Consider the following 22,820-nt stretch of genomic DNA (forward strand, 5'->3'; position numbering starts at 1 on the left):
CATGTCGGGGACATATTTTCCACCGACTATGGTAGGTCTTTTTTTTTCTTTTTTCTTTTTTTTCTGGGAGAGAATTAGTGCGTCCATGTTCTATGGATGAACATGTGCGTTGCTTTGGCTGTTGACTGAGATGGTAAGATCAATATGCTTTTCAAGAAGCCATGTGTTGTGCTGTCTTTGGGTCTGAGGTAGAGTATACAAATAAAACTTGTAGGCCCGGTGGAGTGCCGCTTTCCGCGTAAGGTTGACAATTTTTATTCATTTATTTCTTTTTCTTATTTACATTTTTTTTAGTGAACTTGGCTCTTGGACAAGTTTAGTAAAAAATATTAGGGTCGAAAATAATTTTGATAAATTAACTTATGTCGTCAATCTTTGCGGTTATCCTAGACGTGTGGTGTGTGCACAGCACGTGAGCTACCTTGCATCCCTCCTAGTACTTACCAAACGCAAAGAGAAATTATAGAGTGATCTAGTATCACCATATTGTATATTGTTAAGGGTAGCAATTTTCAATACAACCCGTTATACGACTCGAAATCCGTAAGGAAAAAACACGACTCGAACCCGTACAATTAATAATTGGGTAATTTTTGAGTCAACCCCTTATGACTTGTTTAATAACACTGAGCGGAAATCACCGAGGCAGAAAGCCAGAAATTATGGGTGTGGAGCTCGTGGAACGCCGAAAAAATCAAAAACGGGTGTCATAATGGACATCTATAAAAGGAAATAAGGGGAGAAAAAAATACAATTCAGAAAACGCAAATCTCGCCAATTTTCTTCCTTGCCATCTTTTTTTTTCTCAATTTAAACCTATCTCCTCAAACTCAATAAAGTACCTTGAGGATAAAAGTCACCCAACACAGTGATAAAAACCGAACGTGTTAAAATTTGTTAATCACTAGTTAAGCACTTAAATCAGTTTCTTTGTATATTTGGACCTTGGTGGACACCTATTAAAATCAGAGAAAGATTACAACAACTTAAAAAACAAAAAGTTCCATACTAAGTAGAAATCAAGAATCTAGAAGAGTTATTAAAATCACCATAAGTAATTAATTATCCCAGAAGAAAAGTAGAAGTGTCTAAAAACATAACAAGAAATCAGTACCATCTCTTATTCGACGTAAGAGCTTACATATATTAGTGTAATCATGCTCATTTTAGGGCATTTACATAATTTTTTAGGTCCGTCGTCATTTTGATTTTGGGCTTTATCTATATTTCTTTTGGGCTCTGGCTCTCAAACTTTGGACCTTTATAAGTACTGTCTTAGGGGGGAGCTTATTCAAGCAAATATTTCTTCAATACATAAGAGTTAGGTTATTCTTGTAAACTCTTTGTGGATTGAACATCTAAGATTTTTTTACCTAGATTGACCTTAAGTCCCTTCATGCATTCATATCATACATGAAAAATTGTTTTATGTAAAAATATTGGATAAGTATGAAAACTGGTTTTTCGGAATAATCATTTTCTCAAGATAATTTTTGGCGGTTTTTATTCCTTACACATCAAATAAAAAAACTTGATTTTATGGGATTGTATGAAGTATATATTGACTTAATGAGCCATCATTTTTTTGTCTAAATCGTATTTTGCACTAAACCCAATTTTTCATATTTTGATTTGGTGGGATTGTGATTTTCTAGTATGTTTATTTGAATCCAAATGGGGGATACTTCCTTATTTACATTGTGAACTTAAGTAAATGAAGTAGTATAAAAATAAATGAAAGTAAAAGGGCAAAGACATTTACTTCAATGATGAAAATGGAAATAAGGTAATATGTACAACGTCGTCGTTTTGACAACAGGAAAGTCCTTCGGACTCTGGAGCATTTCATTAAGAAGTTTGTGGATTTGCAGGGGTCAACATCTTCTCCTCCAATTGTGGATTCCAGGCTTGCATGGGTCAATTGACCCCTTTTGTCCCTATCTGGATCAGCTATGCCTATGCACAGCCGAAAGGGCTGGCTGCTTATATTTATTTTTCTTTAAAAAAAAATTATTTACAAAAGTTTGAGTGGACTGGGCTTTGATTTGTGGTTTGTTTTTAGGCTTATTATAACAAAACATCTCTAAGGTTTACGAAACTATCAGATGCAATCTTTAATTTTTTTTGTGTCACTTATGGTCCTCAAGGTTAGTATGTGCAATCACAAATGGTCTCTACCGTTAGGTTCTATCAAAAACTCTATTAGTTTATTGACATGACATATATATATATATATATATATATATCACAAAACATCCCTGAAGTTTACATACTTATCACAAATGGTCCATATGAATTATTTTTTTTAAAAAATTTTAAAATTCATAATATTTTGGTTTTTTTTAAAAATTATTTATGAATGAAAAAATCATTTATAGAAGGATTTTAATCTTAAGGACCATTTATGAACCCTAAATCTTTATTTTTTTCATTTTTAAATTTTATGAATTTAAAATTATTTTTTAAAAACTTCATTAGTTTGTTGATGTGGCATAATACATGGAACCAACATCTATAATAATATAGTGTCACATGTATTTAAAATTTATTATATATTTTAAAATAATTATAATTCATAAAATTTTAAAAAGAAAACAAAAATGTTATGAATTTTAAATTTAAAAAATTAAAAAATTTCATAAGGACTGTTTGTGATAGGTGTGTGAATCTCAAGGATGTTTTGTGATATACATATATGCCACGTCAGTAAACTAATAGAGTTTTTGACGGAACCTAATGACATTAACCATTTGTGATCATGCATACTAATCTTGAAGACCACGAATGACAAAAAAAAAAAAATTTATATATTAAGGATGCAATCTGATAGTTTCATAAACCTTATGACGTTTTGTGATAATAAGCTTTTTTTTTATTTATGTGTTTGGGTAGGCAAGGGCTTTGTATGTTTCACATCATCACATAGGCTAGGTAGGAATAGGTATGATTACATAGAGGGATTTTTTTTGTTGAAAAAAAATGGAGTAGGCGGCTGCCTACCTTGCCCTTGTAGGACCGCCCCTAAACAAAATAGTAGGATTTTTAGCTGAGCATGCTTAGTCCTCCAGAGTCTAAACCAACTAAGCAAGCCATAAAAAAAATACAAAGGAGCAACATTGACAGAACAACAATTGTTTAATCATGGTCATATGAACCTCCTTCATCAGTCATTATAAAGACTGATTATGATACTACATCCAAGAGACTAGATGAAACATGCGGGTTCAAGATAATCAAGATACAAGAGCAAGTTTTTGATGAATTGGACAACAATATAGTAGATAAATTAGAAACAGAAGATAATGACAATGTATATTGAAACAGCTTGGGAGAAGAAGAGATACACAACATAGAAAACATGATGAAAGCATGAATCTCCCAACAAACACAAGCAGCCATAATGAAGCCACAACAGCAACATGAAGGCATGTGAAGACCTCATGATAAAAGAAGCAGCATCAACTTCCTTTCGACAAAAAGAAAAAAAAGAAAAAAAAGAAGAAAATCTTTGTTTCTGGCGCTATATGGAAAGCAGGAAACTTCTTTGGCATCATATGAAAAGCAGAAAAAGCCTCTTCAAGCAATCTAAAAAATAAGTAAAGGCATTATTGTCCAACCACTACAAAATACATATGTATACGTCCTTCTTTATAAATACAGCCCTTCTCAGGCATATTGCTTGGGGGAGGCCTTGATACTTTTCATATAAAATTACAAATAAACACAAGGGTGGTGATTTTCTCACTCCTTTTTTATCCACTTACATTTTATTTTATTTTTTTAAAATACTTTTAAAGATAAAATGGAGTGTAAATGAACAAAAGAGTGAGAACATACAATTTTAATAAAATGGAGTGTAAGGGCCAGTTTGATATTGCTGTGCTATAAAAATAATCGCTGTTAAATTTGCTGTGGATAAAAAATGAGTGGAAAAATCAGTACAAAACTATAAATTGCTCACCAACCTCACCTGTGCCTTTTCCTTCCCCTATAAATTGCATTAACAAACTCGCCAATTTTCTCCAGGCATGTCCAGAAAAATGGATTTTTTTTTCTTGTTTGTTTTGAAAAAAAATTAAAAAATCAATCTTTTCATTTTGACTCTCCAATTTTTGACCAATGTGGTAAATGAGCTTTTACTATAGTACCCCAAGATGTGGGTGTCCTGTCGTCGTCACACAAAATTACATCATCCAAATCATCCCCTTCATCTCATCATTTCAACTTCTCAATAAATCACTTGCGCGCGCTCTCTGTCTCTCTGTCTGTCTCTCGCTCTCTTCTCTGAATACGCAATTAATAAAGCGGCCTCCGATTTTCTTTTATTTCGTAGTCATATGCAACATTCTTTTTGGGTTTCTTTTCTCTGAATCTGACATTCTTTTCGCAGGAATTTTCATTTTGATCTCTCTGCTATTTCATACTGTTTTCTTGCGTAGTCATATATATATTCTTTTGTGCGCAGTAAACATAATGGATGCAGGATCAATGAGTTCTTCGTCTAAGTTGAAGTCAGAGTCAAGCTGGCCTCTTCGACAACAACTTCTTCAGGAAAGGAATTCTAGGGAAAATGTAAGTTTTTTTTTTTAAATCTTACACGTTGATCTTTATTAGTGTCCAATCCATTATTGATTGAATTGGATTTTCTTTATTGATTGGACTTTTCAGTTTTGAATCTTTTTATCATAGCGTTTGGGGTTCATCTAGTTTGGGATCTGATGTAAGTTTTTTTTTTTTCAAAATACCAAATTGATCTTTATTAGGGTTCGATCTATATGACCACTGAAATCAGGTGTTCTGTTGTTCTTTGAATTGGATTTTCGATCTATATCAAGTTCTTTATATGAAGTTTATCTTTATTAGGGTTCAGTCTGTTTGATTGCTGATTGATTTTAGGGGTTCTGTTTTACTTTGAATTGGATTTTCTCTATTCATTGGACTTTTTATTTCTGAATCTTGTTCCCCTTACATGTGCATGTATGTATATGGTTTTCTGTTAATCTATTTTGGGATCTGATGTTAAATTGAATTTGAAAAACAGTTAGAAATATGATTAAAAGGTGGGTTTTAATCTTTAATAGACTGATATTCTTATGTGCTTGCGTTATGTGACTATTAGCTGGACAGGTTCATCCCCAACAGATCAGCGATGGATTTTGATTTTGCACACTTTATGCTGACTGAAGGTAGGAAAGTTAAGAAAAACCCAGCTATGGTATCTTCCCCATCCAATGAGGCCTATCGGAAGCAGTTGGCAGAGTCCATGAACATGAACAGGACTCGAATCCTAGCTTTCAAGAACAAGCCTCCGGCCCCTGTAGAGCTCTTCCCACGCAAGTTCTCTTCATTACCACAGGACAAACTGGCAAAGCCCCGAAGGCACATTCCTCAAGTGAGTGTATATTTGATTTTGATCTCATGATTGGATTATATTTGCTTGAACGTAATTGGTTATTTTGAAAGTAGTTGTGTAACTGACTACTTACGATTTGATCATATATGCAGACTTCAGAGAGGACATTGGATGCTCCCGATCTTGTGGATGATTACTACCTGAATTTGTTGGATTGGGGAAGCTGCAATGTTATCGCGATAGCTCTTGCAAACACAGTTTATTTGTGGGATGCTACCAATGGTTCTACTTCGGAGGTCGCCACATTTGAGGATGAAGTCGGACCTGTCACCAGTGTGAGTTGGGCGCCTGATGGACGCAACATTGCAATTGGACTGGACAATTCTGAAGTACAGTTGTGGGATTCGACTGCTAATAAGCAGGTTGGTTTTTTGTTGTCTTTTATCTTTGTACCTTTCATATTCCTCCCTTTCTGTTTTACTTTACCTGCTGCCCGATTTTGCTAACATTTTTTGGTTATTGTGATGTTTCTTTCTTTAGCTGAGAACTTTGAGAGGTTGCCACAGATCACGAGTAGGCTCTATTGCATGGAACAATCACATTCTTACAACTGGAGGAATGGATGGCTGTATCGTTAATAATGATGTAAGAGTTAGATCACACATTGTTGAGACATACAGAGGACACGAACAAGAGGTTTGTGCGCTTAAATGGTCAGCCTCAGGCCAGCAATTAGCTAGTGGAGGAAATGATAACCTCCTCCATATATGGGACAGATCAGTAGCATCTTCAAATTCACCGACTCAGTGGCTTCACAGGCTTGAAGACCATACAGCTGCAGTGAAAGCCCTTGCTTGGTGTCCTTTCCAGGGCAACTTATTAGCTTCTGGTGGAGGTGGGGGTGATCGGTGCATAAAGTTTTGGAACACCCACACAGGTGCATGCCTGAACTCGGTTGACACGGGCTCTCATGTTTGTGCTTTGCTGTGGAACAAGAATGAAAGAGAGCTGCTTAGTTCACATGGATTTACCCAAAATCAGCTTACTCTTTGGAAGTACCCTTCAATGGCTAAAATTGCAGAACTCACTGGCCATACTTCTAGAGTTCTTTATATGGCTCAGGTAACAACCTTAACCTTATAAATGTCATAAATCATGTTCCCTCTTAGACAAAATACTAAATTCTCTTATGTTGCAAATCTTCAGAGCCCAGATGGTTGCACAGTGGCATCAGCAGCTGGTGATGAAACACTCAGATTCTGGAATGTTTTTGGGGTTCCTGAGGTGGCTAAACCAGCTCCCAAATCTAACCCTGAGCCTTTTGCTCATTTCAATCGTATCCGCTGATCAAGAACATGAGGAAGTGTTCTTCTTTTCATTTCATATGGAGCCTTTTTGCGGCAGTAATCTTCCTTTGAAAGGCAAGTTAAATTGAACAGTACATATTTGTTGTGATTATTCTCAGTACAAAATTATTTTTATGACTTCCTGTTTTTGGTCGTACGCAGTGGCTGCTCAAGATGATGGATTGGAAACTCTTCCAAAACTGATCATTGAAGCTTTAGAGCTCCTTCACATTTGAGAGCACCCGCAAATTAAGCGAAGCAAATATCGACATTCAATATGATCGAACAAACAACCTGTTCGAATAAAGTGCCATTCACTTACACCAGCAAGTAACAATAGCCAGCCAAAGTACAGCCTGCTAGAAACACGGGGCATCACAGTGTTCAAAACAGGCCGAACATGAAATTCAAGGATGCATTTGGTAACCTTTTTTTTCTTGTCGCCACAACAAATTGTTAAAGACCAAAATAAATTAGTTGGTGTACTTATAACTGAAACGGATCATAAACTTTCCCGTCTAACTGAAGGCAATGATAATTAAAGGCGAAAATCAAGAAACTGAAATTATTAACAAATATAGCCCTAATAATATCACCTGAGTTTTCATATGCTTATGACAACTAATATATTAGTCCTGTTGCAGAACATAGAGTGGATGATGCAGACTGACTTCCTTTTGTACCACCAGAGCCATACCCAGGATGCTACAAGTTTTTGCCGGAATGTACCAAACATATGACGCCACTGTGTGCTAAAGAGATCTTCGCCGGTATGTTCCGCCATAAGTCTCTCACCAGAAATTGTTGCAGAACACTTGTGCATAGTGATATGATTGTCACAATGGATTGGTGAAATTTCTGCTCCTAAATCCGCGCCTTAAAGAAAATGCTTCCAAGGCATATCCTAAGAGTTTGCAAGTAGGCTATGGAAAGAGTGTCTCAACTGTTTATTAATCTTCTTAATTACACTAAATGATCTGGTCGTTTGTATGCATAAACCTTGAACCTACTAATTAATTAAAATATTTCTATTTTTCTTAAGTACTTTTTTGGGGTCCGAACATGTGTGGTTGCTTAAAGTGTGTGCACGTGCCTGCTTGGTTTTTGGGTTTTTTTTTAGTATAAGTGATAGTCTAAACTAAAGGGTATGAAGTTTTTTTTATCAGTTTTAAGAGTTGGTGCCAATTACCAATCATGGTTCCTTGTTAGCAAATAGCACACGTTAGGAGTCTCACAATAAAATAAAATTAAAAAGTTAATACAATATTTGGGACACTTTAGGCCAGTCTATCAACTCATAGCTTGCTTCGATTTCAAGTACTTCATTTCTAATCTTCAAATTAATTTAAATCATATCCAAACACTCCAAACATTGGAGTTGGGTCCTCTAAAACAGTGGTATGCTTGTTTTTTTTTTTTTTAATCCCCAAAAACAAAACCAAGCTTTAAGAGAGGAAAAAAAAAAAAAAAACTATTTGTCAAACCTCGTAATTCAAGTGGCCCTCTCCCAACCCAAAATCACAGTTCTCATCCTCATATTTCTCAACTCTAATCACGATTACTATTATAACTATTTTTCGTGTGAGTAAAGATCACATGATTCATTATATCAAAAATCCTAAGCACTGAAAAATAGTTTTAAAAGTTTTGTTTCAAAACAAATAAGAATCTACCATACATTTCCAATATATATCATTTAATAAGACACACGTACTTTCTAAATTTGTATATTGGTCTATCAATCACTTTTTTTTTAATACCAGCGATGTTAGGGAAGGGGAAGTGCATGTAGGGATGACAAGAATCTCCTGCCCTAATGATGGTGATATTTCGGGGAAAAACCGGGAGTGAGTTCGGGGATCCCCAAATTTTATAAATCCTGGTTGGGTACCGGTCAAAATGGTACTATTATTACCATCTCCGAACCTAACTTGATAAGTGATATATTTAATTCTAAATAATATGCAAATAATATAAACTATGTATGGTTATAATATAAAAATGTAATATTTACTTAGTTTTGTTAAATTAAATTGGGATGATTATGAGTAATTGCATTTAATTTTATAGGTAAACTAAATGTGATTGAGATTTGGAACGCATTTGCCCGAAATTTTTTATCTGGTATGGAAGTGGGACTAAATGATATTACCATACCCGACTACGAACCGATTCGTTAGCATATGTTAGTGCATGGATAACTACTCTTTATCCACTTAAGAAAACCATACTCCTTAAATTGAATGTTTCCACATGTACTCCTTTTTTTTCCTGACGTGGACGGCCGAGATCATTCCCACACTCTAATCACCATCACCAGGATATACCGAATCTCTAGGATCGCCAAAAGGACCGAACAAAAATTGATCACAAAATTCCGGAAAACATAAAAAATATAATAAAATCGAAAAAAAAAAAAAAAAAAACCACAATGAGCCGGCTGTTCTGTAAATCGCTCCTCCTAACTCCCTCTCTGGCTTCCGCTCCGATAAGATTCTCATTCAAGTCCATTTCGTCACCGTCTTCCACTTCCAGGGTTCATCGTATGGCCACCGAGGCTTCGTCGTCACCGTCATCCAATGCAGACCGCGAAGCAACCTCTTCTTCTTCGTCTGCCCCCGCTTCCTCTGCCATTGATTTTCTCTCACTCTGTCACCGCCTTAAGGTAATCAAATTTGTGTATAGCTCTTTTTGTGTGTTTGGTTATGGGAATGGGTTTTGGATTGTTTGGTTTTGAATGTGTTTTTGTTCTTATTGGGAATTAGACTACGAAACGAGCTGGATGGGTGAAGAGAGATGTAAAGGATCCAGAGTCTATAGCTGACCATATGTACCGAATGGGATTAATGGCTCTGATTGCTTCTGATATCCCCGGTGTCGATCGAGACAAGTTGAGTTTTGCGATTACTTCAATTTCTATTTTTATGGGTCTCGGGGTGTTTTTTAAGATTTGTTTTTACTTAATTTCAGGTGCATAAAAATCGCCCTTGTTCATGATATTGCTGAAGGTGAACGAAAATTAAACTCTGTACATTTTTCTTTGATAGTTGGATAATGGAAATGAAAATGTAGAAATATTGTAAGCAAAAAATGGTATGTAGAAATGAAGTATCTCTTACACAGAGTAAGCATGTTATGCTAACAGAATGGTATCAGAAGTACACATAGACAAGAGTCCATGTGGATTATTTTTTAAAAACATCCACAGTATGCTAGAGGGACTATCTGGATTGTACTAAAAAAAAAACCCAGAAACTTGATTTTTCAAACAACAATTGTTTTTTGAAATCTGATTTATCATTGCTATTAAGGTTGTAATTTTTTGCTTCCTTATAATTTCTTGGATAGCCATTGTTGGGGACATAACACCCTCCGATGGGGTTCCGAAGGCTGAGAAGAGTCGAAGAGAGCAAGAGGCATTAGACCACATGTGCAAATTACTTGGTGGAGGGAAAATAGGTTTTAAACTAGTTCATCCCAGGATTGTGCATTTGTTATTCTTATACCTGAAATCGGTAATTATTTCTCACATTTTGGTTGCTTTATTTGCTTTTCGTATTTCAGCAGAAGAGATAGGTGAATTGTGGATGGAGTATGAGGGGAATTCCTCGCCAGAAGCTAAAATTGTTAAGGACCTTGACAAGGTATGTAATTTTTTTTACTCTTGTTAAATGAATGAACTTTGAGTGTACTTTTAATTAGTGTCTAGTCATATTATGGTAAAATTAAGTGTAGTTGGCCAGCCAATGATCTTTGTTGACGTGGTCTGGAAGAGATGTATGCAGCACTATCTGTATTGGGATTAAGGATTATGAATGATAATATGTTGAAAATTACCAACGTCTTAAATTTTCAGTCTTTGAATGGTAAAATTAAGAATATATTTTCGAAGTTCATTTAGAGAAAAGAGTACATAATTTACCCCCTTGAAATATAGGGGTCAGTTCACTTTGTTAATTGACTGTCAAAACATTGCAATGTAGACCCTAATGTTTGCAGTTCTTGCAACTGTTAGTTATCCGTTAACCGTTCTTTCAACATGTGGGCTCAATTATTTGCTCACACGGGCAACTAGGTTTGTATGTGGACAAAGAAAAAATGAAAAATAAAAAAACTTTAGAACATGAAATAAAAAATAAATATATAAAAGAAAACTTTGATCCCCATTTTCCCCTCAATTTTTTCCAATCCTCATAGCGTCGCCCTACTTGTGTTGTGCAATTTTCTTCTTAGTGCATGATGTATTCATTGGATTGTTTGTTGTAATTTTCCCTTCTATGCAGGTCGAGATGATACTTCAAGCCTTGGAATATGAAAAGGGTGAGGATTTTCTCTATTCATTTTAGGCCAGTGATTTTAACATTCCATGTTTAGCCTCATGCACTACATATGTGGCTGCAGAAGAAAATTGTAAAATATTCAATTTGGAGTGTAGATGGGTAAAAGAGGAGTGTCAAAATCGCTACCCTAATTTTATCATTTCTGAATTACTGTATCAATTATATTGCTAATTGTTTAATCACGCTTCACTACAGAGTCAAGACACTATGTTGTTTAACTATAAATACACAGATGACAAGGGTGTAGTCATTTTATCTGTAACGACCGAAGAAAAAGTCATGTCATCTATCATGTACACTAATGACAGAATTCTATGTCTGGCTAAGATATTCTTCGTATTCTGACAATTTACTTTGGACTGAGCTTACCTTTGGATTTATGCAGATCAAGGAAAGGATTTAGAAGAGTTTTTTCAGTCAACTGCTGGTATATACATCTGGCTTTTGTAGCTAAGTTGCATCAGGATGCAAATTCTTTTCCCTTGCTTTCGTTTTCCTCAAATTTCTTGAACGGATTTCTGTGTTCATTACATGAGATGAAGTGCCATGTGCATTTTTGTGTTAATTAAAAATTAATCCTCCAAAGGAGAATGAATTCCTTGGAGTACGAGATTCTTATCATCTCACACTAAAGCATGTGTATTTTCTTGTGCGATGGACTTAAGATGAGCCTCATTTTCTTTTCTTTTCTGCAGGGAAGTTTCAGACTGATTTGGGCAAATCATGGGCTTCAGAGGTAGCATCAAGAAGGAAAAAGCAAGGCTAATTTATACTAAATTTTCTGCAGTTGCGCAAGAAGAAAGCTTTAATTACTTTTCAATCCGCTCTTCATGTGTACATCGTCAATTCATTTTGTTTAATAAGAAGACGAAACATTTTAATGTAGCTTCTAGGATTACCTTAATTCTTAAGATTCACTTGAAGTTCTTAATACATGATTCAGTTAACTCGTAATATTTTTTAAGAAATTATGATGGTCATGACAAAATTACAATTTTGGGCCTTGTAGTTTTGATCATTGTCTAACTCAGTTCCTGTATTTCGATTTGTCATTTGTATCTTTGTACATAGTTAAGGTAAAATTAATTCATGGAAGAGTTAAGGTAAAATTAATTCATGGAAGAGTAATCTTGGTCTTGTATTCGTAACCAGTTGCCTCAGTTGTATATCGACAAAGTATTAACAGTTTGTTGGCAAATTTGGTCCCAAAATCAAACCCTTGTTTAAAGATAAACAACCAAATGTTAAATCTGCTGTTAGTAAAGCAACTCCTTTATGATTATTTGCATCAAAATAATTTGTTTACCCGTTTTAAGAATAAAAGAAGGAAAAAGTTGCTTGAATCTTGATTTTTCAAAATCATTTGTTTACCCGTTAATATAGTAAAGCAACTCCTTTTGAGATTTTTGTAAAAATGTCACCTTAATTTTTCAAAATTCATGATTTGTATGACTAACATAGTTCATTTTTCCATTCATTTTTATGGGTATTTTAGTCTTTCTATTTCTAAAGAAAAAAAGAAAAAGAAAAAAGATACCTCTCTCTCCCCCTTTCTCCCCCACCCCAACCCCACTCACCCTCAAAACACATCGCACAAGACCCCTCCCCTTCCCCACTTCTCTCTGTCTCTATCTCGCTTTCTCTAAACATGTATAAATTTTTTTTATGGTGTTCATTGAGCATGTCTAAAATTTTCAAATACATGATTTAAAACTACTTACGCTTCCCACTCAAAATCCAACCCCTTTCTTGTTTAAAAGATATACAATTTTTTTATAATGATTTTTCCATTTTTAAAATACCCTTAAAAATGGATGGAAAATTGGATGATGTTAAAGTCAGATGACAAATCATGGATTTTGAAAAATTAAGGTGACATTTCTCTTAAATTTTTCTTTAAGGTGACAAATTGAAATTGAGGAATAAGTTCAAGTGACATTTCTACAAAAATCCATAATTAAAATTTTCAAAATTATGAACTAAAATGAGAAAGGATACTACTTGTCTCCTTCTTGTAAATCACAATTGACCACGTGTACAAAAAAAATTCATCAAAAATAAAAATAAAAACTTCTACATACATGTCATACTATCCTTGGCAAGAATGTAGGAGTTTCTACTTATAGGGGAAAAGATGGAAGTATTTTTGAATGAAAGGATACTGCTCAAATTAAGGTGACAAAAATGTAAATTTAGAACAAAGAAAAAAAACCCTAGCCACTCTCTCCGTTTGTGAGTGCCAAAGAAAAACTCCATAGAGGGGAAGCATGAAGAAGCGTCATTGCCCCTCCTCCCCTCCTTTCTCCTTGAGTTTTTCTTTTAGGTAAGTGAATAAGTACATTGTTGCATTTTGAATAAGAAACCCCCTTTGTGGTGATTTTTTCTGAGTCATTCTTAGATTGAAGTTCCTCATTACCTTTTTTATGCATTCTCAAACAAATCCTTCTCCCAAAACCCGTTCTCTAACATTGCCCATGTTCTCTAAACTTGGGTCTACATTGTTTTCGACAAAGGTTGCTGCAAATCACTCAATTGTTCTTTGTTAAAGTTGTTGTTTTCGTTTATTTATTCGTACTTATGCGCATGTAGATCGCTGAAATTATGTTTTCCCCAGATCTGTTACGGATGCGATAACGGATGCTTTCAAACGTTAATTACTTAATTATCTTTGTTGGAGTTGTTGTCCATGTGTCGTTGTCTTATAGGTGCGTACCATCACCTGGCAAGTGCCACGTGGTAGTACCGTACTATTGTATAATTTCTCCATGCGGTGTTGGTCGTTTAGGCTCATGGGTTGTTTTAGGGTTTTAGTTACGTTGGGTATATGAGCTTTGTTTGGACTTATGATTAATTATGGTGATGTGGACTAGTAGTTTTAGCGTGACTTTTGTCTGTTATAGTTTTGATTTTAGCATGTTGAAGTTTATCTAATGAAAGTTTCTATTTGATGAAATAAAAAAGCGACAAAAATGTAATCCAACAAAAGAAAAGAACTTTTTTATTCTGAAAAGGGAAAATCCCTTCCAGCCTGTGCTCAACAATTTGAGCTCGATATATGAAAAAAATAACAATAATAATAATAATAATAATAATAATTTGAGCTGGATTTGCTGAAGGTCTAATGTTAAAATGGCGGCCGCCAGGTACTGGCAGCCCTTGATTTTCGCATAGCAAGAAAGACATCATCATTTCTTTGCAATCTCCTTCCCACTTGGGCTTTCATTTCAATTCCATTTTCTACAACAGAATGAAAAAATAAAATCCCTAACTTCGAATGCAGAGCTAAAATCCCTCCCTTCCCATGGCCTGCTTTCGTAGGCTGCTTCCTCTCTGCTCTTCCATCAACGTAACTCTCTCTCTCTCTCTCTCTCTCTCACAGATATATGCATGTATATGTGTGCTCTTCCTCTCTAATCATGTTTGTTTCTGATTTGTTGCAGAGGACGACCTTTTCATCTTCTGGTTCTGGAGTTGTACAAGGTTCTCTGCTTCTCTCTGTCTCTCTGTCTCTGTCTGTCTGTCTGTCTCTCGGTGTGTTGAATGTAGGGCTACAAATATGTGCAACAATGTGTATTGAATATATATATATATATATATATATATATATATATATATTATATTTGGGAATGGTAAATACGTAATTAGTGGTGTACATAATGAGAATTGTATTGGAGTGCATCTAATATGTTGTAAGTGTGTGTATTGATCATTATGGACGATTACAGTTGTTCTATTTACTTAAATTTAGGTTTTCGAAGCTACGGTGGAATTGCTTCGCCGGAGCAAACTCTGTTGAAATTGGAAGATGCAGAGACTCGAGCTGGAGCTGATACTTTAGTTCTTGATGATGAGATAGCACAAATTGGACGTGAATTTCATGCCGCGAAGCAGAGTTTCCTCAGGGTTCCAGAGGCACTTAAAGCAATGCCTAAAATGAATCCGGAAGGTTTGCCAGTGTATTCTTGGTTCTCAGTTAAGCTTCATTAGTCATGATAATTGTGATATTGATTAGTTTCTTATATTGAAATTAGGGATATATGTAAATAAAAACCTGAGATTGGACAGTATTCAAGTTTATGGATTTGACTATGACTACACACTGGCTCATTACTCATCCAATTTACAGAGCTTGATATATGATCTTGCAAAGGAGCATATGGTAAATGAGGTTAGTTTACACCCATTTAAGCGATGCTGATATAATTTCATGGGGCTATCCTTTACATGTAAGCCTTGTGTAATTTGATATATTCGTTTGTGGTTGTTTCAGTTTCATTATCCTGAAATTTGCATGGAATTTAAGTACGATCCGACTTTTCCAATCAGAGGATTGTACTATGATAAGCTAAAAGGGTGTCTCTTGAAGCTGGATTTTTTTGGATCAATTGAGTCAGACGGATGCTACTATGGTCGTCGTAAGGTACTTTACACCTAATCATTTTTGGCTTATATGTTTTGATTATGGCCAAATGCTTTCTGGAACTGAAAGGTTTTATGGAGGTATTTTCTTTATACTTGTGCCTAGGCCCTAGGTTATAGACAGCTTAAAATGTAGGTCTGTTGGTTCCAGATAAAAAGAAAAAGAGCTGAGATGTGAGAATTTTGAGGAAGGTAAGAAATAACAAGTCTTTCACGGTAAATCTGAAAATCATGCAATGTCTAAGCATCCACATCATATAAAACGGAGAAAAATCATGGCTTTTGAAGCTTTGGGCTATGAGGGAGACAATTTAGAAAGATTGGCGTTTTGAACTGGGTCACAAGAAAGTTAGATGGTATGATTATTATTTTTTGTATTTAAAAGATACTTGTATATTCATGTATTTTGTGTTAGATTTTAGTAATAAGCAATTTATTCATTTATTTAATTTTTGCCCCACAAGCAGTAAAAGGCAATATTTAGGAAAGTGACTACAGTTGTCATGCAGAATCCTATGGGGCATGTTGCTGGGATAATGAAGTAATATGGAAGATGAGCTTTGACCTTTTACCTTCTGTGAGAGATCACATGCTTTAACCGTTTTAGGTCTGAGTCTAAGCCGATTGTCATGGTGCTTCAAGGGATCTAGAGTTTCATATTAGCTCAGCAGGAAAGCATGGATGCCATGAATAGAAAAGGCCAGGAGATTCATAATTCCTAGAAAAATTTAGGTAATTGGAAGGAAAAACAAGCCCAAATCCTCTTGTTTGGGTACTCAGAGGAGGACTAAATATTTAAAGGGATGAATTGCAGGTAAAAAGGTCATGGATTGTATAGGCAATATAGACTGTTTGAGTAAAACTTCTAAGCAGTCATAGACTGTTTGAGTAAAACTTTTAAGCAGTCATGAAGGAAATTCAGTAGAGACTGTAAATGGAAAGCTTGTCCAGACTCTAATTTTCATGAGACCATTCTTCATCCAAACTGGTCTTTTCTCCTTTTAAGATTCCCTAACTTAAAATATTCCCTCATGTATATTTTAATTTCAAATTTATTGACTATATTTTGCTTTTGAATATTTTTTTGAGCTCCCCCTCCCCAAGATATGATGCACAGCCTCCTACCTCCTCTGTAGCAGTTAATTTTCTTTAATTAAAAGATAATGATACCTTTCTTCTTCCGAAACATGGAAACTACTTAGTCAACATGTTATATGAGTCATGAATGATGGGACTTTGGTTATTTTTCTTTATAACATACAAGTAACAGTGCAGGCTTTGCCCAATTTGACAAAAAAATTACTTGCAGTGCTCTGTGAACTAAAAAGACTTCAATAGATTTTGGCAAACTTTTCTTTCTTACTTATAGATTTGTTATTCTCTCTTTTGAATGAAATGCAGCTTAGCAGGAAGGAAATAGAAGAGATATATGGCACACGGCATATTGGTCGTGATCAAGCCCGGAGACTTGTTGGATTGATGGATTTCTTTTGCTTTAGCGAGGTTAGTTATTTAACTGTCACATTTCCCCAAACTTGTGATAGAAGAAGAAATTGATGCATGTATGGGCTGATCTCAACATTCGTGCATTGGAACATTTATATAAGAGACATGTTAGCATGGGCATGTTTTGAAAAATATAAAATAAATTTTGTAAATTGGGCAAGTTATGTGGGTGAACTGTATAAATATTAGTGTTTTTTTGGTCGTTATGGGATACGGACATCGTTATGGGCTTGTGAAAGGAGTTGGGACAAGGCACTTACTGTTTTTTCCCCTTTTTGGTGAGAAAGATGGATATTAGAAGTAGAAACTTAGAGGGCAAGCTATCCCCTGTGGCATATATTCAATCCTAAACCAAACCGCATCTAGGACAACAAAACCTGCCCATAAAACTGAAATACATTACATAGAAGTTGAGTCAATTGCGAATGAAAATTTAGATACCACCACATTCTATTTGTATGATAGAGAGAATGGCTTAACCATAAATACCGATGAAATTGAACCCCACAATGATGTCCTAAAATTGTACTCTGTCCTACAAACCCTGCACTTCCTCACTCCCCATAATTTTCGAAAATCCTTTTGTTTCTTTCCACCCAGGCAGTGGCCATCAAACAACAGTTCTACAACAGTTTTGCTCTTTCCCCCCCTCCAAAAATGCTAAATACTTTTTTCCACAAGAAAGAAATGCACAACTTTGGAATTACCTTCAACACATTAGCTTCCTGAGAAGTTTGTGCCTAAGTTTTAAGGTGACAGGCCAGTGAAGAAACTAGCCGTCTATACTTTCAGCTTCCGTTTTACACATAATTTAGTTCAGAACAATTCTTTTGTCAGAAGTTGTAGGAATATGTTTGTCCCTTCTAACCCATCAATGTTTTGTTTCAATTGTTACTATGTAGGCATGCCTCATTGCAGATATCGTGCAATATTTTGTTGATGCTAAGTTGGAATTTGATGCTTGCTACATCTATCAAGATGTAAATCGTGCAATTCAGCATGTTCACCGTAGTGGTGTGGCTCATAGAGGAATTCTTTCTGACCCCCATAAATATCTTGTAAAAAATGTAAGTCCTGCCACATTTTTTGAGTATGTTCTATAACTTATACTGATATTTCTGGCTGTACATCTAGTCCAATTGTCTAGTTTGATCTCATTATTATTCTTGAGGTGATGGCTCATCCTTATTTGGGTTAATATTTATTAGGGTCAGCTGTTGCACTTTCTCAAGATGCTCAGGGAGAAGGGAAAGAAACTATTCCTGTTGACTAACTCTCCATATTACTTTGTGGATGGAGGAATGAGGTTTATGTTGGAGGTAGGCCAACTAACTGTGAATTCTACCATCACTACATTTAACAGCTTTGGTCTCACAACTGAAGCCCCTTTCAGACCAATTGGAATGGTTTTGTTATTTGTGAAAAAGTGGATGCTAAATTAAGAGATGTTTTCTGTCCATGAATGTTTTGGCTAACTTGCTATTGTTTTCATCTAGACTTAAGTTTATGGTTTGGGTTTTAAGTTTCCTGAGTTGATTGTGACACTTTCTTAGGATTCCACGGATTTCAGAGACTCCTGGAGGGAACTTTTTGATGTTGTGATTGCTAAAGCTAATAAGCCAGATTTCTACACATCTGAGCATCCCTTCCGGTTTGTATCTTCAACTTGCAAAATTATTCTTCTTTTCCTTAATTTTTCACATGTGCGATAACAATGGACATGATGCTCTGTGTTGTTTCCTTGTCTTCAAACTGTTTTCAATGGTGTCTTTGTTTTTTGCCTAAATAAGTTTCATTCTCTTAATCACCCAAGAAAAAAGATAGGCTAATATCTTGTATGGTATCTTGGCCTGCACCTTGATTTCTGGAACTTCCATGCAGTTGCTATGACGCAGAGAAGGACACTTTAGCTTTCACGAAGGTGGATGCATTTCTTCCTAATAAAATATATTACCATGGATGCCTTAAATCCTTCCTTCAAATTACCAAATGGAAGGGACCAGAGGTGCTTTAATTTCATATGATTTGTTTTCAAATTTATTTCATATAGCTCATACACTTTTGCATGTCATTGATCACCTACACCCCTTTGATAGGTGATATACTTTGGAGATCACCTATTTAGCGACCTTAGGGGGCCTGCAAAAGCTGGTTGGCGCACTGCTGCTATAATCCACGAACTAGAAGTATGTCTTTGTTATACTTTTGAGTGTTGCATTATACTTCCAGAGTATTTCTTTTTGGTTACTTCAAAGGCCCTTTGTGTTTTGCAGGATGAAATACTTATACAAAATGAGGATGCTTACCGATTGGAACAGGTATTATTATGCAAAGTTATCATATTAATTTTTATTTTTATTTTTTTCTGTTGGTTGGTTTTGTTATAATTCATTTCTTCTTGATGTTGGCATGCATAAACTACTTAATGACTGTATACATTATCTTATCATCTTTAGAGTACTTTTGCCTAGAGTTCTTAATTATGTTAATTTTTACATAAGAACTTTCTTGGAAGTCTCTCTGTCTCTCTCACACATCAATTCAAAGGAGAATTCTCCTGTGAGGATAGTGGATTTTAACCATGGATTACAATGTGGATTCAGGTGATGGGTTCAACCTACGTAGCACAATGGTTAAAATTCTCCATGCGCATAACTGAATTCCTACTATTCAAATTTGTGATGTCTTTTTCATGATTCTGAAACTTCTCTCTGGGCACAGGCGAAATTTAATATAGTACAAGAATTGCTTGGTAGATTGCATGCTACTGTAGCTAATAGCCAGAAAAGTGAAGCCTACACATCACTGTTGGAGGAGTTAAATGACTGGAGGCACAAGTCAAGTCATAAGATGAAGAGAATGTTTAATAAGTCTTTTGGAGCCACCTTCCTTACTGACAGAGGTCAAGAATCTGCTTTCGCGTATCATATTCATCAATATGCAGATGTCTATACCAGTAAGCCAGAGAATTTTTTGCTCTATCCTTCTGAAGCATGGCTTCATGTTCCCTTTGATATTAAGATTATGCCACATCATGTGAAGGTATGTCTCACTCTGCTTATTTAAATAATATGTGGATAATAAACTACAGCATTTGTTATAAAATCATGCTCCTTGGTGTGAGATGCCTGTAGTAAGAATTGAGTAGATCTGATTCTTGAAAATTTCCTATGTCATTGCTCTTGTACCTTAGTCACGTAACAAATGTTTTTATTTATTTTTTCTCATATTGATTTAATATCAAAGGAAAGGAAAGAAAGAAAAATCGGCCAAGGACCCACTGATTCCATATTATGTTGGATTGATAAAATTTAAAGTCACTGTACAAGCATTTGTGTTTGTTTTCCTTTTAGTTATATTCATTTAAAACAACCAAAGCCAATTCAATCTGTGCTAATCATGGAACTTGTATATCGTTATGATGCCCCTTTGTTGGCACATGAGATTTTTGACATTTGTTCGTGGTAGGACCCACAGCAATTGGAAATTTGAATATTGTGGTTTCAAGACTGATGGGAGGGAATCTGTCTTCGTTTCTTGTTGAACCTTTGCTTATATTGATAAAGTGCCAGAGATAGCAATCTCTTTGCATGACACATGCTTGCTGAACTTTCAAAGGCATGCCTCTTTCAAATTTTATTACCCACCATCCTGTTTCCCATTGCCTATGTTTGCAATGTCTATTCTGTTTTTTTTCCCTTTTTCAATTTCCAATTGTAGGAAATAATGTGCTGCTCTGGCTATGCTTTTTGAAGCTCCTGCTGTTGGAGCTCTTGAGAATCTCAATTTCCTTGTGATGTAGTCACGGATACTGTGATAGAACTTTTCAGTTTCCATATCCTAAGTATGTTCTCACATAAGACACCTAAACTTAAGATATCTGGCAATACTTCCAGTTATATAAAGTGGGCTGGTCTGAGATTAAAGTGGGATGGTCACTACATTTTAAACTGGTATGTGATCTTCGGAAGATGGACAAACAAGTTTGTATGAAGGCTTAGGGTTCTGATCCTGCAATGAAGTAGGCGAAATTTGTAGGAAGGGTGATTTGGGTTTGATTTCTTCAAAGGATTTGCATTCGATTTCTGGTTCTGGAAACGAGTGTTTGATTTGGTGGGTTTGGTTGGAGTGACTTAGGTGAGTTTGAGTGTTTGATTTCTGTAAGCTGTTTGGGTTTCATTACTGGTAGTGGGTTGTTGGTATTTATGTGTTTCTTTGTACACTGACGGTCTGGATGAAGAAAGGGTGTAGGTTTTATTTGAGTTTGGGTACCTGTTTGTCCACCTTTTGAAGATCATGCACCAATTCGAAGTTTGTCCGTACATTTTTTTTCTGGAGACGAAGCAGAAAAAGACGAAGAGCGTGGGTTGAGTTTTTCGATTTTGCTTTCTTAACCAGTCTGGTCAATGGAGTAGTGAATTTCAAGGTTTTGTTATGTACTTGACGATGAAATGTGATATGATTCCATCATTGTTTCTAAAGCCACCATTGTGCTAAGCTATTAGATTAAAACCTTGTGATATATCTGCCCACTGTATCCTGTGTGTTCTGACAGCACCCTCCTTTTTTCAGGTTTCTTCGAGCTTGTTCAAAAATGAATAAATATTATCTCTCAACATCGTCATGGATGGGTCATCACTTATTGTGCAGTTTCTGCTGTGTTCATCTCCCAACATGGCCAGTGCAGGTTTCATGTTCATCAGAAGTCAACATAGTATGCTCTGGTACTATAATTCAGACAGTTTTTAGGAACATTCTTTGAAACTTGTAAGCATATCAAGCTGCAAGTTCATTCTTTTAACTGCATACTGAAACCAAAAAATTAGTCACTAGTAAAAGATAAAAGAAATTTAATAAAAATAACCACGCAGAAAAAAAAAAAATATATATTCTGCTTATGTGAAGTTGAGGGATGATCATGGCGATTGCAGACCAGCGGAGGGGTTTGAGGGGCCGGTGGAGCCCTCTTTTGGTCATGTGCTTGGTTTTGTTGGCTGCGATTTTTGTCAAATGGGCTGTGTAAGGTTTATAATGGAGTGCATGAATTTTGTTCTATATACAATTAACCTACCTCTGGTGATTCTGCTACTGGAATGGTTTTTGACTAATTGTTTGCATTGCTTTTATAAAATTTTACATGGAACACGTTCCTTTTTGTGCATTTGCTCTCATACTGTTGCTCTCAGATTCTAAGCTTTTAGACTAGGAAATGAGCTTTTACACAGCTTCTGATGGTGGGTTGGGACAAAAGGACAATAAAGCTCCTGTCAAACTGACGGAAATGAAGGCTTGGACTTGATTTGTTAACGACTGCAAGTACAGTAACGAAATCGGGAAAATTGAAGTCACGGTGACTAAAATTGATTTCGAGCCAAATCCCAGTGACCAAAATTGTAATTAACCTTTTTAATTTCATGGAATTATAGTATGATTCAAATTCTGAAATTATAGTATGCTTCTTTCAGGTTTCCTTAATTTACCTCATATTAAGTCTGGTAATATGTTGGTAATGAGTTGTTGGGGCGAGAATTAAAATCCAGCTTTATTAATAACATGAACAAATAGCAGCACAAACGACCTTTTTTTTACTGGTTGATTGTCGGTGACCAAAACTTAAAAGACGAAATGCTTGTTCTGTTTAAGTAAAACCATTATTGTCCATTTTTGGGTTTCTTAATCAATCAGATTTCTAGATATTGCCTAGTGAGGAAAGTTTCCACACATGTTTGCTTGGCTTGAAATTGATGGCTCCATGAAGGCTCTTCTTGATGAGGACTTTTATGAAACGGAAATAGCACTGTTGTGCTATACTCGGCCAATAACGATATAACATGTGTGTTAACACTTTTGAGGATA

At 35.4% G+C, this 22,820-nt stretch overlaps 3 protein-coding genes across 4 annotated transcripts; all 3 read left to right on the top strand.

The window, feature by feature from the left end:
• Positions 1-4,210: 4,210 nt before the first annotated feature.
• Positions 4,211-7,740, top strand: LOC117615357 (cell division cycle 20.2, cofactor of APC complex-like). The gene is made up of 8 exons (XM_034344427.1): positions 4,211-4,335; positions 4,466-4,572; positions 5,120-5,392; positions 5,506-5,775; positions 5,894-6,475; positions 6,560-6,774; positions 6,862-7,121; positions 7,344-7,740. Exons 2-6 carry the CDS (start codon positions 4,474-4,476, stop codon positions 6,698-6,700), a joined length of 1,365 nt encoding a protein of 454 aa, XP_034200318.1. The 5' UTR covers positions 4,211-4,335; positions 4,466-4,473; the 3' UTR covers positions 6,701-6,774; positions 6,862-7,121; positions 7,344-7,740.
• Positions 7,741-8,909: 1,169 nt separating this feature from the next.
• On the top strand, positions 8,910-11,943 carry LOC117637391 (5'-deoxynucleotidase HDDC2). Of its 2 annotated transcripts, XM_034372273.1 has the most exons (8): positions 8,910-9,364; positions 9,465-9,589; positions 9,670-9,707; positions 10,048-10,158; positions 10,264-10,343; positions 10,983-11,019; positions 11,425-11,466; positions 11,735-11,924. In XM_034372273.1, the coding sequence occupies exons 1-8, from the start codon at positions 9,131-9,133 to the stop codon at positions 11,803-11,805; spliced, it is 738 nt and encodes a 245-aa protein (XP_034228164.1). In that variant the 5' UTR covers positions 8,910-9,130; the 3' UTR covers positions 11,806-11,924. The 2 variants fall into 2 exon arrangements, with proteins under 2 accessions (XP_034228164.1, XP_034228171.1); XM_034372280.1 differs by lacking the exon at positions 10,983-11,019 and having other exon boundaries at positions 9,000-9,364; positions 11,735-11,943.
• Positions 11,944-14,138: 2,195 nt separating this feature from the next.
• LOC117614124 (5'-nucleotidase domain-containing protein DDB_G0275467) lies at positions 14,139-22,439 on the top strand. The gene is made up of 14 exons (XM_034342822.1): positions 14,139-14,385; positions 14,480-14,519; positions 14,788-14,985; positions 15,071-15,207; positions 15,310-15,459; positions 16,860-16,961; positions 17,867-18,031; positions 18,173-18,283; positions 18,518-18,615; positions 18,846-18,969; positions 19,061-19,150; positions 19,238-19,282; positions 19,686-20,006; positions 21,537-22,439. The coding sequence occupies exons 1-14, from the start codon at positions 14,341-14,343 to the stop codon at positions 21,564-21,566; spliced, it is 1,656 nt and encodes a 551-aa protein (XP_034198713.1). The 5' UTR covers positions 14,139-14,340; the 3' UTR covers positions 21,567-22,439.
• The last annotated feature ends 381 nt before the right edge of the window (positions 22,440-22,820 follow it).

This window comes from Prunus dulcis, chromosome 1, assembly GCF_902201215.1.
Source record: "Prunus dulcis chromosome 1, ALMONDv2, whole genome shotgun sequence".
Lineage (NCBI taxonomy): Eukaryota > Viridiplantae > Streptophyta > Magnoliopsida > Rosales > Rosaceae > Prunus > Prunus dulcis.

Excerpts from the sequence above, each read along its gene's own strand:
- LOC117614124 (XM_034342822.1), top strand. The coding sequence starts at position 14,341 with ATGGCCTGCTTTCGTAGGCTGCTTCCTCTCTGCTCTTCCATCAAC. Across the intron at positions 16,962-17,866 it reads ATTTCTTTTGCTTTAGCGAG|GCATGCCTCATTGCAGATAT; the intron begins GTTAGTTATTTA and ends GTTACTATGTAG. Across the intron at positions 18,032-18,172 it reads ATAAATATCTTGTAAAAAAT|GGTCAGCTGTTGCACTTTCT; the intron begins GTAAGTCCTGCC and ends AATATTTATTAG.
- LOC117615357 (XM_034344427.1), top strand. The coding sequence starts at position 4,474 with ATGGATGCAGGATCAATGAGTTCTTCGTCTAAGTTGAAGTCAGAGTCA. Across the intron at positions 4,573-5,119 it reads AAAGGAATTCTAGGGAAAAT|CTGGACAGGTTCATCCCCAA; the intron begins GTAAGTTTTTTT and ends TGTGACTATTAG. Across the intron at positions 6,476-6,559 it reads GAGTTCTTTATATGGCTCAG|AGCCCAGATGGTTGCACAGT; the intron begins GTAACAACCTTA and ends GCAAATCTTCAG.
- LOC117637391 (XM_034372273.1), top strand. The coding sequence starts at position 9,131 with ATGAGCCGGCTGTTCTGTAAATCGCTCCTCCTAACTCCCTCTCTGGCT. Across the intron at positions 9,590-9,669 it reads CCCGGTGTCGATCGAGACAA|GTGCATAAAAATCGCCCTTG; the intron begins GTTGAGTTTTGC and ends ACTTAATTTCAG. Across the intron at positions 10,344-10,982 it reads TTGTTAAGGACCTTGACAAG|GTCGAGATGATACTTCAAGC; the intron begins GTATGTAATTTT and ends CCTTCTATGCAG.